Below are 23,439 nucleotides of genomic sequence, written 5' to 3'. Positions count from 1 at the left end.
GTCACACCAATTTACCATGTCCTATTGCAATTTATGAAAGCCTTTGTAGTTTGTTGTACAACACATGCAAAAGAAAGAGGTCGAGAAACAAGTAGAAGGCTTACAGAACTAGTCTCCTGGTTATTTGGATCTTAACCAATATGTGGATTTGCATTTATTCAATATGAACCTCACAAGCAATATTTGGTCCAGTTTCTAGACAGATGATGACTGGCCTGAGGCATTTTGTTCATTGTTTAGCTGAGACTATATTGCAGGAGGTGTTGACATTAGCAGAGTTTGATTTGTGGATTATTTCCTCTGCACTAAAAATACTCTCTTCTTTCCTAACATAGCAAAAACAACTAGAACATTATTTTATAAGGCCAATTAACAGTTACATACATGCTTCCTCAGGGTAAGGAAATAATTTCAGTAATGTAGATACAACATCCAAGGGTATTTTGCTTGTAGCAATTGCCGCCTCCCATTCCATACTGATCAGTAAAAATAAAAAGAATTTGAGCCTGCCAGGAGCTCTGCTAAAGATCAGAAAAAGGCCAGCAGTTTCAGAAAGGTTGTGGGGCAGGGGAGTTCAGGCTCATGCATTACTTCACTAGCTTCACACAGTTTATATTAATGCCAGCAGAGCCCTCGAGAAAGGCCATGTGGTTATAACTGAGTATAAGGCTGGAGTGTTTTATTCAGAAGGCTCAAAGAACCATTTCAAAGCCATTGTGTATTAAGATGCAAAACGTGAGGGTGTTACCTTTCATCTGTTAATGGTGCAGAGAAAAGCCCAAGAATATAATCCTAGTAAAATGGCCTAGCTTCTTAATTTCCTAGCAATCTATCATGATTCTCATACTCTCCATCCATAAGGGTTGGTGGGAACCAACTCACCCCCATCCAGCTTCTGACTTCCATGAATAGATTATTTACTTGTTTAATTTATAACATGTCAATTGACCATACTTTAAGGGAAATATCCATTCAAACCTTTTTACTTCCTCCTTCCTGGATAGCTGAAAAGTGGCCATCATCAGTTTCCAATGTATGTGTGTTAATCTGGCCATTTCCCAAGCAGCAAAACTTTGCCCTTAGATGTGTGCCAAGGCCCACGTGATCATCCCAGATTGGGAAGCTCCTACACTCTTTGGTTTCAATGTTTCCCTCTGAAAAACTACCGTCTTCTAAATAACATAAATGGTCCTTGAAATTCTCCAAGTAACTTTCCACTCCACTGTACCTTAGAATATCAAAAAAGTAAATAATTGTTTATTTCATGCTACCTATATCATTTATGCATCTTAATTTGGAGTCAGGGCTCTTTCTGAGTAATTTTGACAGCCCCAACATGCCAATGGTAACACTCCGACTGTGGTTTGTAATAAAACATGGCTACATATGGAAATAACTATAATTCCCGCTGAAGTTATTTTTTGAGTTACATAGATTTAATTAATATTTTTGGTAGAATTAGTAAATTTAACTTCTTGGAAGAACTCATTTTTTTCCAGAAAACTAGCCATGTTTTTATTACAAAAGATGATGGGCAACATTAAGATGCAAACATATGTGAGTCTATTCTTCAGATGTCTGGGCTGAAATGGAAAGTGCTATGGACACACAGCTAATACAGACATTCTGTTGTCAGGCAATGGCATCTTAGGTCAGCATCCAGTGGGGCACTTCCACCCCTGCTGATTCCCATCCACAAGTGGTGGCCCCTGTTGCGCCTTGTGTAAGCAGGGCCAAGCACATACACAAGCAATATTTAGCCCTTTCTAGATGTAGCCCTGCAGTGAATGGAAGGAGGCCTGTAGGTGAAGCTCCCTTGAGGCATGCATCACCAATCTGCCTATTTCCATCTTTCATTCCTGCTCCTTGCTGCTACTTGTTGCAGTTCATGCGTGCTGCGTTCATTTGAAACCTCTGTGAGTTGCATTGATAGCCCCTATTGCTTTTCAGGTCCGTGTCATTTTGCTGAACTGGTTTGCTTGGTTTCTGAGAATGAAAAAACCTGGAGAAAGCATAAGGCCTCTTTCCTGCAGATACAGCCACTCAAGGCACCAGTCAAGTGTCAGCAGCGTAGAAATGAACGTCTTACCAGGACACCAATCTAGCAACGGCAATGTGAGCTACAGCTACCATGTCACGGAAAACCCCTGCTGCCTGCAGAACAGTGACATGGGCAGCAAGGGTGGAAAGGGCCCCTGCTCTTCACCTGAAGACACTGAAATTGCTCAGAGAAAAGCTTTAATGGACACCATTCCAGTGATCGTGAAAATCTTGGAAGAAGTTCAGTACATCGCAGCTCGTTTCCGAAAACAGGATGAGGGGGAAGAAGTCTGCAGCGAATGGAAGTTTGCAGCTGCCGTCATAGACAGATTGTGCCTTGTGGCATTTTCACTCTTTGCCATCATCTGCACACTCACAATACTAATGTCTGCTCCAAATTTTATTGAAGCTGTTACAAAAGATTTTACATAAGGCGAAGGTATCAGAAATGAACAGAAAACTCTCAAATGTAATTGGAGATTATGAATTGATGCCATTAATTTTGCTAAATAATGTTATCTAAAATGAGGAAGTTTATTTTCTCTGCTTACTTCAATAGAGAAAAGGAGCTTCACTATTCAATTAGCCCCATGATGCTAGAGGTAATAAACACAGGATTAAATACCTGGCAAAAGTATCTGTTACTTGTTTCTTAAAGAGTGTCTTCTCCCTGTACTTGTGATCATGACCTCTGATAAATATTAGACAAGAAATGAGATATAAACATAAGCATTACCAAGTAAATAGTTAATTATGTGTACTCCTAGGAAAACACTAGTGAACATTTTGTTGCATTGGTAAATCACTCCTAGATTTGCTAAATATCATGTTCAATACTTTTATTTTTCATCTTTGCTTAACACAGGATTTGTTTATGGTAATGTGTCACTTCAGCCTTGAATGATATTGTTAGTTGCAGTTTGCCAAATAAGTGGCAAGTTTTACCTTTTATTATCACTGTGATAGTCTGAAACATTTCTCCAGTTGATAACAATATAAAGTCAATACAGTGGTCTTTTTCTAATAAGTTAAACATATTTTCAATGTCTGACATTCAGCTTTTCTATTATGCAAATTACTAAGTCTCCTTTCATTAATTTGAATTGTTGTAGCTGCATGCTGTTATTCTCACCTTTCAATTAATTTGTATAAACTTCCAATTTCCTTAAACAGCATTGGTCTAATACATACTGATCCTCATTTCTGGGAGCATTATGCAGCAGTTCCAAACATACACCAAAGCAGCACATGTAACACTTGCTGGGTTAAAAACCAGCACTGTAAATCAGAAACATATTCAGATGGCCATCGTTTTGCACGTCCAAGGAAGAGTCCTTCTGTCTGCATCATATGGCTTTGAATGGGATACACATTTCCACTCTTACGCTCATGCATCTAATTGTACATTAACGTCTCATCGATGTACAACCTGAGTTGGATTGTAATCATTGCAACCTAAACTGAGAATTGTTTGCTATAGCTAGCAATGAGTAAAGGAGGGTACAACTCATGCATAGGAGCCCTTTAAGATAGTGATCATCTATGTGGCAGCTTTCTTCTACTGAAAGTCATGGCAGAGGAAGCCTTCAAATGACCAAATGCAAATGTGACCAATACTCCCATGATGAGCTTAGCCTGCCTGAAGATTGAACCATTATGAAATGTGTTTTGTATGGGGAAAAATGAAGTTTGAACCTGTGTGTACACAAAAGAAGTGTGTCATAATTACGGGATCTGTTGCAGAATGTAAGTATTTCCAGCAATTTTGCAAGCTTGATGATGGAGTCTAGAAAGTCATCTTAATGACAAACACAAGAAGCGGTTATTTAAATACCCCATAACTATTTTTGTGTGTCTGTGTGAAATATTTATTACTTACATTTTATAGATAAACAGAATCAGCCATTCCAATGCTGACTGCGACTATTTCTTAAGAAACTTCCTTTATAAGCAAATTGCATGCACAGAGAAAACAAGTTAGAAAAGTGTACAACATGGGACTTACAATAAGATACTTTTCCGATGCAAAACATGTTTCTTTGTTTGAAATAGGCAGATTTTGTAGGGTAGTTTTTTTTTTTTTTTTTTTTTTTAGAGCAGTACTACAGATGCATAAAATACATGCGTTGCAAATGAATACATGACGGGAAGGAGAGAGAAGGGAAATCAACACGATAGCTAAATGAATTAGAAATGTGAATGCATATCAGCTGGGAGAGATGAATGGTCTTCAAACGGTGAGATTACATGGGATGCTGAGGCTAAGGCACAGGGCGAGTCATCACTTGCTCGGCATGCAATACGGACAACAGGCGAGTGGTCAGCAACCATGTTTCAGTTATTCATTCAGCTGGCAAAGCAGTGCAGACCCTTTGGATATCCAGTAGTCACTTGGCTTTTTGGAAGGCAGTAAGACAGTAACCACAAAATTGGTAGAATGGCCTAATTCAAAAGTGAAGGAAAGTTGTCAAACTCCAAATTTCCCAAGCTAATACTAGCAAGACATGAATGAAATCTAGCATAAATAAAATATAGGATGTTACAACGTACTCATCTCATTAAGACTGAATGTAACCTGAACTGAAGGACGAGGGTCCCTGCAACTTGGTCCACATAATGGGGGTTTCTTGGAGCTAGCTAGCTTTGTGGGGAGAGGGAGAGGTCTACTAAGCTTGTGGATCAGTCCTTCCCATTTTCACGGAAAGCACCACGTGGGGCATCATGATCAGCCTTCTGTACATACAGAACTGGTTTTCAGTGACACTGTTGTATTGCGCAATTAAAGAAATGGCCTGTAATTCCAAAACAGTATCATGCTGCCTGTTCAAACTAAACACGTTGTTGGCCATTCCAAATTTGGAAACCACATGCAGGTCTAACGAGTGATCTTACCTCATGTAAATGTGAGTTAGAACTAGAGATGGGTGACATCCTTAGGGTCACATCAGAGTGGCTCAGAAACTAAGCCAAACTTGAATCTGACCTTGAACGTTCATCACCCCCACCCTTCCCACATACACCTCCAGAATCCTTCTACTTGGTCACCCACAATCCAGCTGCTCTCCCTCCATTTTACGTTCCTGCTGTCCCACTTACTGCTCTGTCTGCTTTTATTGATCCAGTGGCAACAGGGACAGGGAAAGGAAGTTTCTTCCCCATGCCTGGCAATGGCAGCGCTCGGATGGCAAGCTGCATCAGAAAAGAGACGGAGGTCTGTCTCCTATGCTTCCCAGTGCTTGGAAATGGGAACAGCAGCCTGGCAGGTCAAAGCAGCTCCTTCCTTTCCTCCTGTAGCTTATTTGTTGTTATTTTTTTTCCAAGACATTAAATGCACAGCACTGCTTACAATTGGTATATTACAGCAATTATTAATTAGTCTTTTTCTATGCCAGCTTAAAACCTACTACCCCAGAAAGCAGGCTGGAGATCCAGCTTCCTCATTAAGGATGGATATCAGGTTAATACAACATTATCTTTCTTTATTTCCCCTCTAGCTAGAGAAAAGCAACTGGTTAGTTTCTCTGCCAATGCCACTGACCATACTCTGAAGAGATGTTTCTGAAATCAGAGCCCTTGGGCATTTTTCCAAGATCTAGCAACCTCATTTTTTGCAGCTCCTAAAAGTATCACCAATTCTTTATAAGGCAGCCCCACATTCTACCAGTAAGCAATGAAAACAGTAATAAAGGTTCATTAGGAATTACATTTTGTTGTGTTACCATATTTAGCTACGGTATTACTTCATGCAAAAAAGGTTTGATCTTCAGACAAAATACCTTTGCCACCTATTTGTACAATATGACAGGAATTTCAATACACTTACAATATTCTGAAATTTACCTTGAGAAAAAGGGGAGGGACTTGTGTAGCTTATTTGTGGGGCACTGCAACCACTGGGGAATGGGGGGTGTCCTGCCTGTGCTGTCCTCCCCCTGTGGCTTGCTGCTGACATTGCAGAGGTGTGGGAACAACGGGGTAAGAATCGGGGGAAATGATATAGGACATGCTGGGCAACATGGCATTGGCTTGGATTAAAATGCCAGCTGGATAAAAATCAGAGATTGTGAGTCCCTGAAACACCTATTTCCAAGCCTAGGAATATGAGTTTTGCCAAAATCTGTATTTTACTTTTACTTTTGAAAAGTAACCTTGATGGCACAACCATAAATTCTGTCTTCTTTGCAACCTGTCAATTTAAAAAAAATATGGCCTGAAATGCCCTGTAGCAAGTATAACTTCTGAGTCACTAGAAACCCAACTTCTGGGGATCAGATTCATGACTATTGTGCTGAATCAGATCCCTTTCTGGACCTTTCATTAAATGATTATCTACAACTGGCGTAGAGACCTGGAGCATCCCTTGCAGTACACAGCACTGACCTCCACTGGGCCAACCAATTTTCTTAGGGTCAGTACCATTTCTATTCAGGTCAGCAGTGGTGAATGCTCATGTTTTTCACCTTTAGTGCCCTTGCAGAGTTGCTTTTCCACCAGTTAGATTACCCAAAGTTATTGTAAAAACTTTGTGGCCGGTGCCACAAAGTCCATTCCCTGGTGCTCGTCGCTGTATTTAGGCACGATGGTGCGGCTGTGTTAGAGTGTGAGGGCCTGCAGCTGTGCAACTATTTCCAATGCTGCCCAGAGAAGCCAAGCTGGGTCAGGCACCCATTAAGAAGTATAGAAGTCTACCATTCGCAAGGGGCAGCATGTTAATGCACATGGAGGGCACTTTCATGCATCAACATAATGAGCTGGAAGGGAACTCTCGGGGAAACGTTTGTGTTTCCCCTCCCAGTCTTTCCACTCATAAATGCCAAACCAACTCGATCAAATTACAGGAAGTTTAATTGCTTAAAACTTTAACACCGACCCTTTGTTTGGTGCAGAATGATGACTTTTTGCCCCCACATTTCCAGGGTATTCAACAAGTGGTGACAAAAATGGAAGCTGAGCAACAGGAGCCTGGTAAGCTCAGCATATACAGCTCCTCTGTTTTTGTCCTCAGAGTACTATCACCTAAGAAAGCATTTTGTTATGGCACACCACACTCAAGCCTGGCTCCTATAGTCATACCACTGATAGGTAGGTAAAATGGCAGCCAGCAAAACTTTCTGTGAACTAGTGCAAAGGGCTAGATTACTTGCTGCAGGAAGGTTTTGAAGCAGGTACTTCCATTTAAGAATAGACCTGATGATCAAAAGGGGTTCTGCTTTTTCCAATTTTCCTAGCATTTAGGAAATGGGTGGCCATCCTTGCCTTCCAGGGCTATATCTACCCCAATCTCCAGTTTAGTATCTGGATGAATGATCCAGACCTATGCTTATGAAATCCTCTCAAACATCATCAGTGCAGCTGAGTATGATGAGGTCGTTAAGATGCATGTTTAGACAGAAGCAAGTTCTACAACTCCCAGCAGTCATTAAGCCATCCTAGCAGGGGAGTGCGGGGAGTTTAGGACTTTTTCTGTCTAAACATGCATATGATTAAATGTTTAGTGAGTCAGGCAGGTTCCTAGTGTGTTCGGTAATCCAGTATTGTTGCTATATATAAATGATCTGATGAAAACCCCAAATTCTGATTATTTATTTATTTATTGGATTTATATCCCACTTTTTCTTACACCAAGTGCTTTACATCATTCTTCTCCTGCTGCACTCAATCTTATTCTAACAACAACAACCCTGTGAGGTGGTTGGGCTGAGAGTCTGCGGCTGGCCCAAAGTCACCCAATTGGCTCCATGACTGAGTGGGGATTAGACCCAGATTGCATGAGTCCCAGTATGTGGACTGAATACTGAAGATAACATGTACAAAATTTTAAAAAGGTACAGATGAAAGGGGAAGCTTACAAAAATGTCTACAGGTACTTTTCTCCATCACTATTTTAGTATAGTTTTTGGATTGCATTTTTGGTTTGAAGTCATTTACGAAGAAGTAGAAAGGTTGGATCCATGGCTGTCCTTTCACAAAAAGAAAGGTTTCTTCTGTCTGCAGAAAGCTTCCAATTTAGTGGGACATTTCCGCTGACAAAAGGGAGGTGGAGGCAACCCTCCTTCATTTGCATCCCCTCATCCCCTCTGAAAAATTTCTCTGGAGGATTGAGGGCCCTTTGGAAGAAAGGTGAAGTGAAGCTCCAAAGGGAAGGGAGAACCAAGCACCCCCTCCACCATCTTCCCACTGGCAGAAGCATTCTGCATAGAACTCTGCTCAGGGCAGAGAAGAACATGAATGGTGTATACAGATAATAAGCAAGCTGAAGGCGCAGCTGAATGCTGTATATACAGATAACTTAATGGGAAACAAATTAGAGAGAAAAGTACTATGCCTGTGGGAATGAAAGCAGTGAGCAAACTCATGCAATTCTGCTCACATAGGAATAAAAAATCTTAATTTCAATAAAATGTAACTTTTAAAAATCCAGTTGATTTAAAGCATATATTTTACTCTCAGGAAAAGAAATGAGACTTGGTTCTTTTTAAAGCTTAAGTGGGGCTAGAGATATGGCAGAGTTTCCTGATTCCTTGGCTTAAAATGTAATCCTCACTGACTTGCAATATATGCCACAAAATAGGGTAACTATCAGGGATCCCAGCTATTCACTTTGGAACAGATTTCAAATGGAGAACACCTTGTTATATACCCACTAACGTGCCTGCTGTGGTGCTGGCAACAAAGTAGGAGGGAATATAGGTCTCTCTCCCTTCCATCCTCCTTTCCTTCCCCAGTACCTGGGGCACTGGGAAATGTAATCTTCCAGGAAGCCTGGCAATATAAGAAGCCCCTTTGGAAATTATGGTTCCAGCCCTCTGGGAATCGGAGAAAGGGGTCTAAGGGACACAGACAAAGTCACCCGAACCTCACTCACACTGTGGCTGCAGCAGCTACGGAGGAGGTGCAGGGAGAAGGGGAGGAGCATTGTGGTGGCAGGCGTGCTTCTTCTGCCACTGGCACCGCCACCAGGCAAGGCGATCTGGGGGCCCACTACAGGACACGTTGCAATGATGAGTACCTTTAGAGCTCTTGAGGAAAAAGAATAATACAAACATTCTCTCCTTCTGCTCATAATTGCCAGCCCCAGTCTGAATTAGCCCAGGAAACTCACCCATTTCTACTTGCTTCTGAAGATGTGATATACCTCAGAGGATCTTTTCCTCGGAGGCATGGCTCTCTTGTAAGAGCACAATTAAGTTCACGCCTCTGTCCATACACATAGCATTTTCATGTTATGCCCAAAATTAACTAAAATTATCTACTTCCATTTGATTAAAGAAAAGGTTACCTGTGGTGGAGAGTGTTCCTGCACGGGCTCCAGTTTTATAGAGGGGTGCTTGATATAACAAGGAGCTTGGTTCATAGTTTTGATGGGGTTCGAAGTGCACAACTGGCAACATTGCGTTCATTTGCCTAGGGAAGGCATCTTCTATAACCATATATTCATTGTCCCAGCGGCTGGCATCCATAAACATCCCATGGACCAGCACACCATCTTCAGGAGAAGGGAGCTGAAAGGAATATCAAGAGATGAAAACCAACTAGCAAACGAGCTGAATAATCAAAAAAGCAGGTTGCTTACCTGTAACTGATGCTCTTTGAGTGGCCATCTGTGCAGTCACACATATGGGTACTGTGCCTGCGCAGTGCCTATGGCCAGGAGATTGATAGCTAACAGTTTGGCGGGAAAAACTCCGCTCCCCTCCCCCCAGCAGTATATATGGAGCGGAGTGTCCGCCATTTGATAGACCGGATGTTCGCTCTCTAAAGAAGAAATTGTAACTAAGTAAGGAAAATTTGTTGGTATCGACAACAAAAGAGAAAAATACTGTATAGGTACTGAGGCAAGAATAACATGGTACCAAAACACCACCCGGTGACACCAAGTGGGGCCTGCGGGTGGGTTGTGTGACTGCACAGATGGCCACTCGAAGAACATCAGTTACAGGTAAGCAACCTGCTTTTCTTTGTCGTGGCCTCTGTGCATCACACATATGGGTAGATTCGCAAGCTTACCCTGACTGGAGGAGGGAAGGTGTCATCAAGGTGTCATCAACGAAGAACAGCTGACAGAACGGCACGTCCAAAGGAGCAGTCCTGTCTCGCATGGACATCCAGGTGATAATGTTTAGCGAATGTGCATGGAGTGGCCCAGGTGGCCGCTCTACAGACATCAATCGGGACCCCTGCTGCAAAGGCTGAAGAAGCAGCTACTGCTCGAGTACAATGACCCCATGGGATTGTAGGTAAGTCCATCTTTGCCAACTGGTATGAAAGCATAATAGTATAAACTATCCATTTTGATAGTCTTTGAGGGGTAACAGGAAGTCCCTGGGCCTGCGCAGAGTATTTAACGAAGAGCCGATTGGAATGTCGAATAGATTCAGTTCTTGACCTTTAAAAGGCTAAGCAGCACCTTACGTCGAGTGTGTGTAAGGACCTCTCAATCGGATTCGATGGAGATGGAAAAAAGGCAGGTAAGACATCTCTTGATTCATGTGAAAAGATGTAGCCACTTTCGGTAGAAAAGACGAATCCATTCGTAGAACAACTTTCTCCCTATGGAAATTCAAGTAGGGAGGGTCTACCTTGAGTGCACAGAGCTCGCTAGCTCTTCGAGCTGATGTAACTGCTACAAGAAATGCTGTCTTCCAAGAAACAAGGCACAAATCGATACTCGCCAATGGTTCAAATGGAGGTCTTGTTAGTGCTTGCAATACCACTGAAAGACTCTAAGTCGGCATAACTGGTCTGATCGTTGGATGGAGATTATCCAGTCCTTTAAGGAACCTCTTTATCAATGGTTGAGAAAAGATGGAGAATCCCTGAATTGTACCAAGGTAGTATGAAATTGCAGCCGTGTACAACTTTATGGAAGATGGTTTAAGTGCTGATTTGTGGAGTTCGAAGAGGAACTGAAGAATATTCTCAATAGATGCTGAAACTGGCAAAAACGAGCGAGACTCGGCAAAATTAGAGAATCGCCGCCACTTAGCTGTGTGTGATTTTCAGGTTGATGGTCTTAACGCAGATTCGAGAATGTTCTGAATTTCTGGGTGGAAATTTGGCAAGCCCGCTGGGAAACTTCTCGAATCCGACGAGGCAGGGAAGGCAGACGGGTTCGAAGCATGGATTCGAGTGGTAGAGGCGGAGACACGATCTGTAGAAGAGGCAGACACCGTCGGTACCAAATCGGGTCCGACTGTCATCGAATCCGCCATGCTGTTAATTTCAGTGATGTTAAGTCCGGGTGGCGGACTGTGCCTGCTCGCTGAGTAATTAGATATGGGACAGATGGAAGTTGAAGATAGTCATCGTGAGATATTTGAAGGAGTGTTGAGAACCCTGCTTGGCATGGCCATCATGGAGTTATTAGAAGTCCTGTGGCCCCGTCGTGAACTATCTTCGATATTACTCTCATAACGAGGGGAATAAGAGATAAAGCGTAAAAGTTCATATTGTTCTAAGGGATCATGAAAGCATCCCCTGAAGATCCTTGTCTGATCCCTGCTCTCGAGCAAAAGGTTTCGCATACCCTGTTCTGACGGGTAGCGAACAAGTCCATGACTGGATGTCCCCACTGATGAAAAACTCAATTGCATATCCGTCGATCCAGTTCCCATTTGTGGGATGTCGACATTTGTCTGCTTAGAAGATCGGCCTCCACATTGTCTGTACCGGCTAGATGTACTGCCACGAGGGCAATATCTCTCGGGATGCACCAGTTCCATATCTGTATCGATAGGTGAGCTAACGTAGGCGACTTTGTCCCGCCCTGTTTGTTCAGGTAAAAGACCGTAGCAATGTTGTCCGAGGTTACCTGAACGACTTGGTGTTGAAGAATGTCTTTGAATGATCGTAGGGCTTTGAATACTGCCAGAAGTTCCAGGAAATTGATATGATTCTTGGACTCCTGTAGATTCCAGACACCTTGAGTGCGTAGATCAGAGCCCACTGCTCTCCACCCTATCAGGGATGCATCGGTACCAAGAGTCACTGAAGGGCACCAGGGTCGGAACGGAACCCCAACATTTAGATTGGCTGGAAGTGTCCACCATATTAGAGACCGAAGAACAGAGGACAGAAGCTGGATTAATTTCGTGGGCAAGTCCACTTGCGGTCGAAACATCTTGTTGAAAAAGAGCTGGAGCTGGCGAAGTTGAAGTCTGGCATGTGGGACAATGGTGACCAACGCAGCCATATGCCCCAAGAGTCTTTGGATGGATCGGGCAGGAACCATCCGGTCCCGTCGCATTCGATGGATGTGTCGAGCCAAGGTATGTTGCCTGTCTTGTGGAAGGAATGCCTTCGCTGTCATGGAATCCAAACGGGCTCTGATGAAATTGATCATTTGTGCAGGGACAAGAGAGGATTTCTCGATGTTAATGCAAAGTCCAAGATCCTGCAGCAGGCTGCGAGTCGTATTTATCGATGAAAGAAGCCCTCCTCTGGTCTGAGAGACTATTAACTAATCGTTGAGACAGGGGTAAATTTGAACACCGTAGCCATAAGAATGCACAGGCCGGAGCCATACACTTTGTAAAAACCCTTGGTGTGGTAGCCAATCCAAAGGGCAACACTGTGAATTCAAATATTTCCGATGCAACAGCAAAACGGAGGAAACGCTTATGGCATGGATGGATCAAAATGTGGAAATAGGCATCCCTTAAGTCCAATGAGGCGAACCAGTCCTCCCTCCTCAGCAACGGCAGGATATTTTGAAGGGTGGTCATCCAAAATCTTTTCGTTGTGATAAACCTATTAACGTTTCACAAGTCCAGTATCGGATGGAGACCACTGCCCCGCTTCGGAACCGTAAAATATCTCGAATAGCATCCGTGGAGTCCTTCCATGGGGGCTATTTGTCAAATCGCTCCTTTACGGAGAAGCTGTCGAACTTCATCGAGCAATGCTGGCGAGCCTGGCATAAACCAGGAGGAATGATGTTGGGCTCGATGGAGGAACGATGTCAAATTCTATCCGATATCCATGCTGAATGATGGATAACATCCACCTATCAGATGTGATGGACTCCCAAATGGGGAGTCGGCTTTTCAGCCGGTCCCCAAATGAGAGAGGGGTGGGTGAAGTGAGGAGTAGAGGAAAGGTCCGCCCATCCCGTCAACGTTGGTGCTTGTCGCCATCAAAACGGCGACAGCCCTGTTGAAAACATTGCGGCGGCTGTTGTCGGTGGTGTTGTAGCTGCTGCCTAGGCTGGTATGATTGTCGGTACTGTGGACGGTTCCAAGACCACTTACGTCTGGTTTGAGGCTGCATTTCCATGCGCCAAGCCGTCATCCTAGATTTGTGGATCTTCTTGAGCTTGTGGTCGGTCTTGGAGTGGAAGAGCCTGGACCCGTCAAAGGGCATCTCCTCTATGCGCCTCTTCATCTCCTCCGGGAAGTTGCAATTACGTAGCCATGCATGCCTCTGTAGGGAGATGGTGCCGACCAGAGTCCTGGAGTCGGTGTCAACATGATGTCTCGCTGTGGAGAGTTGTTGAATTGCGACCTGCATCACTTCCTTTATAAAGACTTTTGCGAGGTCGCCTTGGTTGTCTGGGAGAGTGGAGATCACATTATTGAGACACTGCATAATGAAATACTGGTATCGCGCCAGCGTCACCTCATAATTTGATATTCGCAGGCCCAGATGCCACATAGACTCGGCGAGCTACAGAATCAATCTTTCTCCCCTCTTTGTCACAGGGTGCGGTGTGACCCCGAGACTCCCTGCCCTGGGAGGACTCCACCACGACCGAGTTCGGTTTAGGATGATGTAGGAGGAATGGCATGTCCTCCTCCCGAACCCGGTACATGGCTTCATACCTCCTCGATGTTGGTTGCGGATGGGCAGGTAGGTCCCACGGTTGGGTCATTGCTTGCCGCAGAATGGTGATAGGCGGCAACACAATAGACGTCGACTGCTCCCCACGAATTACATAAAATTTATCAGTGCTGGGACTGGGCCATTGTAGAGCGTCGATCTCCAGTGACTGAACTAGGCGCAACATTAACTCAGCGAAGGAGACATGTGACTCATCTGGAGATCCAGGGCCCTGGTATGTCACCACCATGTCCGGAGAGGTGGAGTCAACCTCCGACTCATCTGAGTCTATTGTGTAGTATGGGGGAGCACTAGAAGAAGACTCTCCAGATGATACGGACCGACTGTTCTCCCTAGTCGGTGCCAGTGGTGCCCTTCTCGGAACCAGGGATGTCGGGCGGTCCTGAGGAACTGGTGGAGAAAGACGGTCTCAAGGAGCCAAATAGCATCCAATGGAGTGGTAATCCCCCCATCCGTGATAGAATGAGGATCGGAGATGATACCAGTCGTCGGATCTCCTGTCGGACAAACGGCTTCTACGACTCCTTGGAGGAGACATTTCAGTCTCTGCGTCCAATCTTGCTGGGGGCATCAGTGTGGGAGACCTAGCCCTGGGTGGGGAGTCTCGAATCTCTCCATCTGAGATCAATTCCCGATGTGGGGCCTGCGGAGGCTCACTTGCTGGACCGCCCATGCATCAAGGGGACCCCAGAGGGGTGACCCTCATAGCCACCTGGAGCGTTGGGCCCAGTGGTGTCAGTACCGCAACAGCCGTCGGGACTGAGGGTGCCGATGAACCCGAGTCTCGCTGCTTGGAATGCTCAGGCTTCTTAGGTTTCCGAGGTGGCTTCCCCGTCTTATGTTTTTTAGCCTTCTTATGGTCAGACGGCTTGTTGGAACTGCTGTGCTTCCACTTTTCATGCCTCTTCTTAGGCGAGGAAACAGGCTGATCGCCCATGGTGGACACACCTTCATCAGAAGGGCGCGAGGGCAGAGCCGTGGAAGAAGAGGCCGGTGGTGCAGGCAAGGCTGGATGAGTAGCCACAGCCGCGGTCGAAGCAGGGCGAGTAACCAGTGGGTCCAATTGGAGAAGTGCGCGGTCCCACAAGAGCCTATGAAGGTGGTTCTCGCGGTTCTTTCTGGCCTGCTTCGAGAAGGCCAGACAATGAGTGCATTTGTCCATCCTATGCCCTTCTCCCAGGCAGAGGAGGCATAGGTCATGCGGGTCTGCCGGGAACATTTTAGACCCACATTCCGCGCACTTGCGGAAAGCCGCTTGTTGCGCCATCGTTAGAAAAGAAAAAGAGAAGATAGTGCAGAGGGTAATAATATATTTTTGGTTTTCTTTTTTTTTTTTAGAAAAGGAAGAAGTGAATAAACGAGAGAACAACAAGAGAACAACAGGAACTATCGAAAAACGGGGGATGTTAAACTTGGAAAGAAGGATAATCGCAAAAGTTGAGGAGAACAAGAAATGGTCAGAGTGAGAGCAAAAGCGGCACGAGGCACAATGAACGGCAGTCACAAAGACTGGAAAATGGTGGACACTCCACTCCATATATACTGCTAGGGGGGAGGGGAGGGGAGTTTTTCCCACCAAACCGTTAGCTATCAATCTCCCAGCCATAGGCACTGTGCAGGCACAGTACCCATATGTGTGATGCACAGAGGCCACAACGAAGAACTGATCTAACAATTCACCTTTTTTTCCAATCTGTGTGAACATGTCCTCTTTAAATACATAGTAAAAAGAGTAATGGGGATTATGCAGAATTGATGCTGCTGTTTTATAAAGGTAACTCTGAGAACGCAAAAAGTGCTCTTTCTGTGTTACTGAATGTTGATCACAAACAAACCTGGGCATCCATTGGCAATTCTTGTCCAAAGTGACTCATTTTTGAGGCTTCTGCAACCTGCATTTGATCTCGGTAGACAGGGATGACATTATAACTAAAACTAAGCTCGTCAATTGGCAAGTTATATTTTCGAGCATGATTCTGAAGAGTTCCTGACAAATACAAAATGTACATTATTTTAAAACCCACACACAGTGATTCAAGAATCATTCAGCAAGCGAGTAACTGGTAGTTAGGCAAGCATTCACACAAAAAGAGAAAGAAAATAACAGTGTAGCCATATTTATTGCTAAAAATCAAACTCTTGATAAAAATTCTTGCTGAGGAATTAATTATTCATACTTTCAAAGAGTTTTCTTACAACAGGGCATAATTATAAACTGCGATTATGCTGAGGCTACCACTTTTAAACAAAGAAAACATGAAGGCATACTACTTTCAAGCTGAACAGACAAATGGTTATTATAGTTTTGTTACACTGGTTAATTTGGAAGTCTTATATTAATATTTTTATTACTTTTGTTAATTCACCATACAAAACACAGTAAGAAAAGAGCCCTCATAGAAACCTCTGAACTTATAATTAACCCAGACACAGGCACTATTCCCTTAAGTCTTTACAAATAGTATCCATTTCAAACTATAGTGTGTAAGGGCACAGAATAGTCTTTCACACATGTACTCCTTGTAGGATGGAGATCCACCCGATATAAGCGAGCCTTTTTGAATGAATCCCCAAGTTTGACCGAAGCAGCTGGATTTAGTCCCTTTCCCATAAAAAGTTTTCTAAAAGGACTATGTGGGTATACACAGGGCTGACCCATATAAGCTTTTTTACAGGACCATGTCATTGGACTCCAACACAACATCAAGCAGGGTTAAGTCCCATGATCAAAAAGATAGACAGAGGTGCACTTCCACTAACATCCATAGAATTTAAGCTTATCTTTAGCATTCGTATGCCTTTCAGGTCTCTTATACATAAAATAAGCAAATCTGATTCAATGGAGTAAGTCACACTGTACAGAGCAGGACCAACAGGATGGTACTGTTAGTATTGAACAATTTCTTGCGTAAATTTCTTGCGTATGTGCATGTTCCTTCATGTGAACATAGCATGTTTACTTCGTTACAAAGAAGCTTACTTTATTTCCAGTATAACTAGAATATACCTAGCAGTCCTTCTCTATTATAATAAAAGTTTATCTGTCAGAGCCGCAGTGCCAAAACTGAGAAACCTAAATACTAGAAATGTGGCTTGCATACTAAAGGAACCCTTGGCATATGCATCTCATTTAAAAAATAATAATTTGAATTACATTATATGTGCCAGTGTGTGTGAAACCTGCAGCACTATCTTGGTAGAAGGTCTCCTTGATCAGTATACGGCTTTGCAGTCCATGGACTTTAAAGTCAGAAGGAAATTCGGGGGGGGGGCAAAGTTAAATGGCTGCACCTGTGAGGAAGCCCCCTCCTCCCCCAGGAGACTATAGAGGTGCATCATGGCAGGGGTGCCAGCAGACATGGCTTCATTCAGACTGGGCAGACTTTGGGTGCCATGTTCTGAAAGCTGCTAACTTTTGCTTCAAGGCTTTTTATACTCCTGGGCCAAATTCCTCTAGGGGAAATATGATGGGGGGGGGCCCTAGGGGAAAAATCAGGGTCCCTCTGTCCTCTACTTAAGCACACTAACTCTCCCCCTCTCATCACAGTTTCAGCCCCCCCACACACATACCTCCTCCTAACTCCTCATCACAGACAGAACCCTTCCTTTTGCCCCCTGTGAAAATTATTCTTACAAATTCAACTTGCAACAAAGTCTTGCAGTGCGTGTCCTGTTTAGTTTTCCAGTTCTTGTCCAGATTCCATGATCCAGTATCATTTTGCCCCCATCCCCATGCCAGACAGTTGGCATTCCATGGCCACTGAGCACTTGCTGGGCAATTCTGGATGGACTTCCTCTTTAGTGTTTCTTTTTGCTAAAGGTTTTTGTTCTTCTGCAACAACTAAAAAGCTCATTTGAATCTGGTGATTCCTACCCTCGGTGTTGTGGTGTTTTGGCTACATAAGCAATGGCACCCATATCTGAACATTAGAAATATTAGAATTAGAATGAGAAACTATTACTATTTACCTGTCAGAAATCCTTGTGGAAAAAAGAAACCAGAGATCCAGAATGATTTAGGTTGACCTCTTTTGATCCAGAACTAAAACACATACATACATTGAAATATATATTAGGTGTAAAATGTGATATTCCATTTAACTTATTAAATGAAATGCTGGACCCTTTTTATTTGCATTGCTGGACAACAGAAGTGGGTTTGGCCAGAATTCTATTTCTTCATCAAAGCGAATATAAGCTTTTTCCCCATTATCTTTGAGCCCAATCCAGAAAACCTTGAATGCAGCAAAGGGCTCTGTTTGTAACTTGCACTGACTGATTTAAGCTAAATACTTCTCCTATGCAGATCGGAAGCTCAAGAAAGTGAGGACCTGGCCTCTGTTGAGGGGCCGACGTCTCTCAAAAGCAAATGGGAGCTGTCCAGGGCTCATAGTGCTGATTTTCTTTGATAGGGAGGGGGCGTCCCACCTGAATTCACACTTCCTTTTGCTCTCTTTCCACCTTGCTATTATCTGATTTGGTTTCCCAAAGGACTTCAGTCTTGCAGCTTTTGCTGCAAATGATCCATGCAAAGCAATAGCATTTCTGCATGGTTGTGGTCTCTGGGTCAGGGTATTTGTTTGAAAGCAGAGTCATTCAATTTACAGCTATACAGCCCCAGAAGATCATTATTTCAATGGTTGCAACAAAAATGTAGAATTGTTTTGAAGAACTGAAATGTTCAAAATTGCATATTGCAATATCAAACGGTAGCAACAACAAATATGCATGTGAAGATGCCTTTTAAAAACACAGAAGGCATTTTTCAGGGTTTTTTTTTTTGCCCGAAAAAAAGAGTATCTTTACTGCAGTCAGTTAATTCAAGTGCGAGAAGCAATAATGCCATTACTTGCACTCCTTCATAAAGGTGAATGCCAAGAATAGAGAATATTGGTTTCACTTTGCCAAGAAAGAATGAGAATTGTTCTCTGGTTTATTTCTTTGTTGTGAGTCATATTTGGCATTTACTAATTCAAGCAAGATCGAAGCCAAGTTGCAATGAATGGAAAAGGCCAGCACTTAACATTCACAATTGTCTCTCCCCTTTAGTATCTATGCTTTTATACAGTGTTGTTAACTTCTCTCTCCTTCCTACTAATCCCAACTGTGACCACCTTTTTCTGCCTCTTATGCCCAAAACCCCACTGTAGAAAACCCACACAGCGCTTCCTGTCTTTATTCCTTCAAAGCCACCTCAAAATCCACTTCCATTAAGCCCAGTCCTCTTTTCCATACTGAAAGAATGAGCCCACTTTCTAGTCTTACCTAGCTGCCCTTGCCCCATCTTTCTCCGATCCCTCTGTTGCTGACTCCTGCACAAATACAATTTGTGCTTGTTACTGAGGCCACAGGCTTGGGTTTTTCTGCTTATCATTCTGTAATGCTACACACTTGTAGGAATGGTGGCAGCAACACTAACAACACAATATTAGGAGTAGTGATGATGAGGATGATGTACGTATATGTCATTTATGTTCAAGCTTTGAGAGGAAAGATAGAAGCATGAACTTAGGCTAGGTCCTTTATTAACTTTCCTGAAAAGCTGGCTGAAAAGTCAGCTGTAGCTCTGAAACATAAACATGGTATATCCTTGTCTGAATAGTGTTTATACTTACATCTACAAAGCCTGTCCTCAGCACAAGGTCTTTTACCCATCCTCCTAAAGGTTTCAGTGATGGGTATGCTGCATTAGCCCAGAGTGCTGGAACTTGGTTGTTAAGAAAGCTGTGATACACTCTCTCCATCTCTTCTGACATCACGACAAAACCCGCAATAGCTTTGTTAAGTGTTTGTAGAGAGGTCTGAAAGTTGAAAAACAATAGTATGACTCAGTATGTCCTGAAAAAAAAAAAGAATGTAAGACCATGTAAAAACCTCTACCTCTAAAAGTAATCAGAGTGGGTTCCAGGTGAACTTCTTTAGGAAAAGCATTTCAAATGTGATGTGCTACAAATGAAAATACACTCTTTCCAGTCACTGTTTACTTAATCTCAGATGGTGGTGAGACATCCACAAGAGTGTCATTTGAAAATCAAAATCTCATCCTTCATATAGGCTGGTTCCAAAATGTTTAAGGCTTTCTTGAATAAACAACAGCATTTTTTTGTTCAGATGAGGAGCAGCAGCTGATGTAGCTATTTAAAAATTGGTGAATATGTTCTCTCGGGATGCAGGTGGCGCAGTGGTTTAAACCGCTGTGCTGCTGGGCTGGTTGATCAAAAGGTTGCCGGTTTGAATCTGCACAACGGGGTGAGTTCCCGTTGCTCCGTCCCAGCTCCTGCCAACCTTGCAGTTCAAAAGCATGCAAATACAAGTAGATAAAAAGGTACCACTTTGGTGGGAAGGTAACAGCGTTCCATGCACTTCAATGTTTAGTCATGCTGGCCACACAACCACGGAGACTGTCTGCGAACAAATGCTGGCTCCCTCAGCTAGGAAACGGAGATGAGCATTGCCCCCTAGAGTCAGGCATGACTGGACTTAACATCAAGGGGAAACCTTTGCCTTTACCTTTACTATGTTCTCACAGTTCCAGTTTGACCATCATAGAAAGTCCATGTACCACTTGCATTTTGTACTAATTGAAGTCTTCAAAGACAGACACATTGCAAAAGGTTCAAGAGAATGGATAAATGTGGCCAAGCTACCTTTGCCCAGGCTAGCTCTGGCAGCCAGTTTCAGGTACAGATGGCACTTATTCCTTGAGAGGCAATGATAAATCTATCATTTATCATTTACCCCCATGTTGTAAGCCAAATCCTTTAGGAGGAATGAAACCTCATCTAGAACACCACCAACCTGGCCTGGATAAATATAAAGAACTTTATCTGGTGCCACAAGAGAGAGGATATGCCAGATGAGCCTCTACAGAGTAAATTGTAAGCTGAGACGTCAGTAGATGGGGTAGAAAAGTTTTAAATAAATACTTTCTTCTGTCACCGCTTACCATCCTCAGAAGGTACGGATATCTGGAGAAGGATCTCTGAAGATTATTTCATATTCATTAATTGCGATATAGCACTAAACCATAGTTCAGTGTTACATGATGAACCTGCTTTCCCCTTTTCTCCTCCTCTAGTGTGGCTGTGGAGATCAGAAGCATCAGTTCCATGTTGCACTAACCCCAGTTTGTCATGTGATTTATTTTAACATGGTTTATTTGAGCAAGTCCAGGGCAGAACCCTCTCAGCCATGCCAGAGAAGGAGAATCAAGGGAAGAGAACACGAGCTTGAGCCTTGTTCTCAGAGCACGAAACTATGGTGTTGAATCTGAACAAAGTCATTCACTCTTATACCACAATCCTGTTTCAACAGAACTTCAGCTGAAGCAGGTGTCCTTCAGAGCATTACTCTGGTCAGCTAGTGGTAGTGTGCCTATATGTATGGAATTTAATCACAGAATCAAACCAAAAATAAAATGGACCTTTACTGCATACTTGTTTTACAATGTAGAAGCACATGCTATAGCAACGATTAATTTTATAGAAAACTCATGGGAACTTGTTATTTAATTTTAGTTTGTTGTTTCAAAATGCTTTAAACCAAATGAAGGCAGTCGAGCTCTCTGGGCTGGCATTGGGGATGATCTGTAATCAAACATGACATAACCAAATGTGCTAAGAAACAAGGGTGAAAATTCCTGTCAGTAAAATTATACGCCTATGAGAACAGTGCGATATTCTTAGAGCTGTTTTCCTGTTTTGTCACTCTTTTCTTCCCAGCTTATTGAGCATTTTCAGCAATTACTTTAATAAAAATTAATAATAATTAATTGAAAATAGCTGTATGCTACTTTGCCAAAATGTCTACTGGACATTTATAGTTGTTGCAGGGCACCTCATATATCCTGCTTGCATCTATGAAGGAAACATTTCCCAAATGAAGCCACTGTAGAAATGTGTAGCATCCAAAGTTTACTCTAACTTGTACACCCACACGCACTGCTCTAAGCCCAAAGACAGAAACGGCTTAAATTATAATGGCTGATAAAATGGGAAACATGACTAAAATAAATGCAAGAAATCAGAGGATAAGGAAGGAAGGATGCAAAAAGCTAGAGGGATAACAAGAGCTCACTTTGAAAGGATAAGCAGGGAGACTGCAGATGTTTTGTGGAGTTCAGAAAAGAGGTAGATTATGGAACAGAAGAGGAGCCAAAACTGAGGACCACTGTGAGTGGCGGAAGTTAGAAGTGAAGTGATTTCAGACTTTAGAGTTAATGGTTTTGCAAGAGGATCGTAAGAGGATAGTGACTGGGTTCTCATGGTACAAGAAACCTGCATAGATGAAAAGCCATGACAGATTGTGTCATGTGAAGCTAGGCCAATTCCTACAGGGTGGTTTGTTTGTGGGCAACAACCTCAGTCTTATAGTTGGGATAATGTAATTTTGACAGGGACATAAACATTCATGCCAGCAAAAAAACCCTGAACAGCCCTGTCAAAAACATTTGTTAAATAAACCATAGCTTTGACAGCTAGCTGTCAAACCTCCATATTCCTGTAAAAGGAGTAGCTTGCACTTTTCTAGCACAAGAACCTTGGCAGAGGGTGGAAAAGTGTGAGAAATGCCCCCCCACGAACTTCTGGAGGCTCTTACAGTTGAAGAGGGTGGTCTATTGGTCATGATGTTCCATGAACAAAGATAACTTGAAGTTTTGGTTCCTCTTAACAGCTGTCACTCCTTCATGGATCACTGTCTTGTCGTGGCGAAGGGGCTTGTGTAGCTCAATAAAGCTATGAGCTTTGCCATGCAGGGGCACCCAAGACAGAAAGGTCATAGCAGAGAGTTCTGACAAAACGTGATCTACTGGAGAAGGACATGGCAACCCACTCCAGTATCTTTGCCATGAAAACCTCATGGACAGTACCAAAAGGCAAAAAGAAATGACGCCGGAAGATGAGCCCCTCAGGTCGGAAGGTGTCCAATATGCTACTGGGGAAGAGCAGAGGGCTAGTACTAGTAGTGCCAAAAAGAATGAAGCGACTGGGTCAAAGCCGAAAGGACACTCAGTTGCAGATGTATCTGGTGGTGAAAGGAGAGTCCAATGCTGCAAAGATCTATACTCCATAGGAACCTGGAATGTAAGATCCATGAATCAAGGCAAGCTGGACCTGGTCAAAGAAGAGATGACAAGACTGAACATCGACATCTTAGGAATCAGTGAACTAAAATGGACAGGAATGGGTGAATTTAATTCAGATGACCATCAGGTATACTACTGTGGGCAAGAATCCCTCAGAAGAAATGGAGTAGCCTTCGTAGTCAATAAAAGAGTAGGAAAAGCAGTACTGGCATACAATCTCCAAAATAACAAAATGATCTCAGTTCGAATCCAGGGCAAACCATTCAACCTCACAGTAGTCCAAGTCTATGCCCCAACCACTGGTGCTGAAGAGGCTGAAGTTGACCGGTTCTATGAAGGCCTACAACACCTTCTAGAATTAACACCCAAAAATGATGTCCTTATCATCATGGGAGATTGGAATGCTAAAGTAGGAAGCCAAAAAATAACCAGAATAACAGGCAAGTTTGGCCTTGGAATACAAAATGAAGCAGGGC

At 43.2% G+C, this 23,439-nt stretch overlaps 2 protein-coding genes across 2 annotated transcripts in view; one reads left to right on the top strand and one right to left on the bottom strand.

Annotated features, from left to right (window-relative positions):
• LOC123030177 (neuronal acetylcholine receptor subunit alpha-7-like) overlaps positions 1 to 2,472 on the top strand; it is a 113,070-nt gene extending 110,598 nt beyond the window's left edge. The window contains exon 10 of the mRNA XM_044443862.1: positions 1,951 to 2,472. Within this exon, the coding sequence (XP_044299797.1) occupies positions 1,951 to 2,472 (522 nt within the window). The remainder of the gene's footprint in view (positions 1 to 1,950) is intronic.
• A 99-nt stretch (positions 2,473 to 2,571) lies between these two features.
• Positions 2,572 to 23,439, bottom strand: part of LOC123030176 (dynein axonemal heavy chain 6-like) — a 32,548-nt gene continuing 11,680 nt past the window's right edge. Inside the window, exons 4-8 of the mRNA XM_044443861.1 lie at positions 19,494 to 19,679; positions 17,848 to 17,920; positions 15,714 to 15,865; positions 9,320 to 9,542; positions 2,572 to 4,482 (exon numbers count right to left, since the gene is read on the bottom strand). Coding sequence (XP_044299796.1) covers positions 4,379 to 4,482; positions 9,320 to 9,542; positions 15,714 to 15,865; positions 17,848 to 17,920; positions 19,494 to 19,679 — 738 coding nt within the window. The 3' untranslated portion in view covers positions 2,572 to 4,378. The remainder of the gene's footprint in view (positions 4,483 to 9,319; positions 9,543 to 15,713; positions 15,866 to 17,847; positions 17,921 to 19,493; positions 19,680 to 23,439) is intronic.

The sequence above is a fragment of the Varanus komodoensis genome, unplaced genomic scaffold (assembly GCF_004798865.1).
Source record: "Varanus komodoensis strain SLA01 unplaced genomic scaffold, ASM479886v1 scaffold43, whole genome shotgun sequence".
In the NCBI taxonomy this organism is placed as follows: Eukaryota; Metazoa; Chordata; class Lepidosauria; order Squamata; family Varanidae; genus Varanus; species Varanus komodoensis.
The sequence above is the reverse complement of the archived record's forward strand: the minus strand, read 5'-3'. Positions and strand labels throughout refer to the sequence as shown.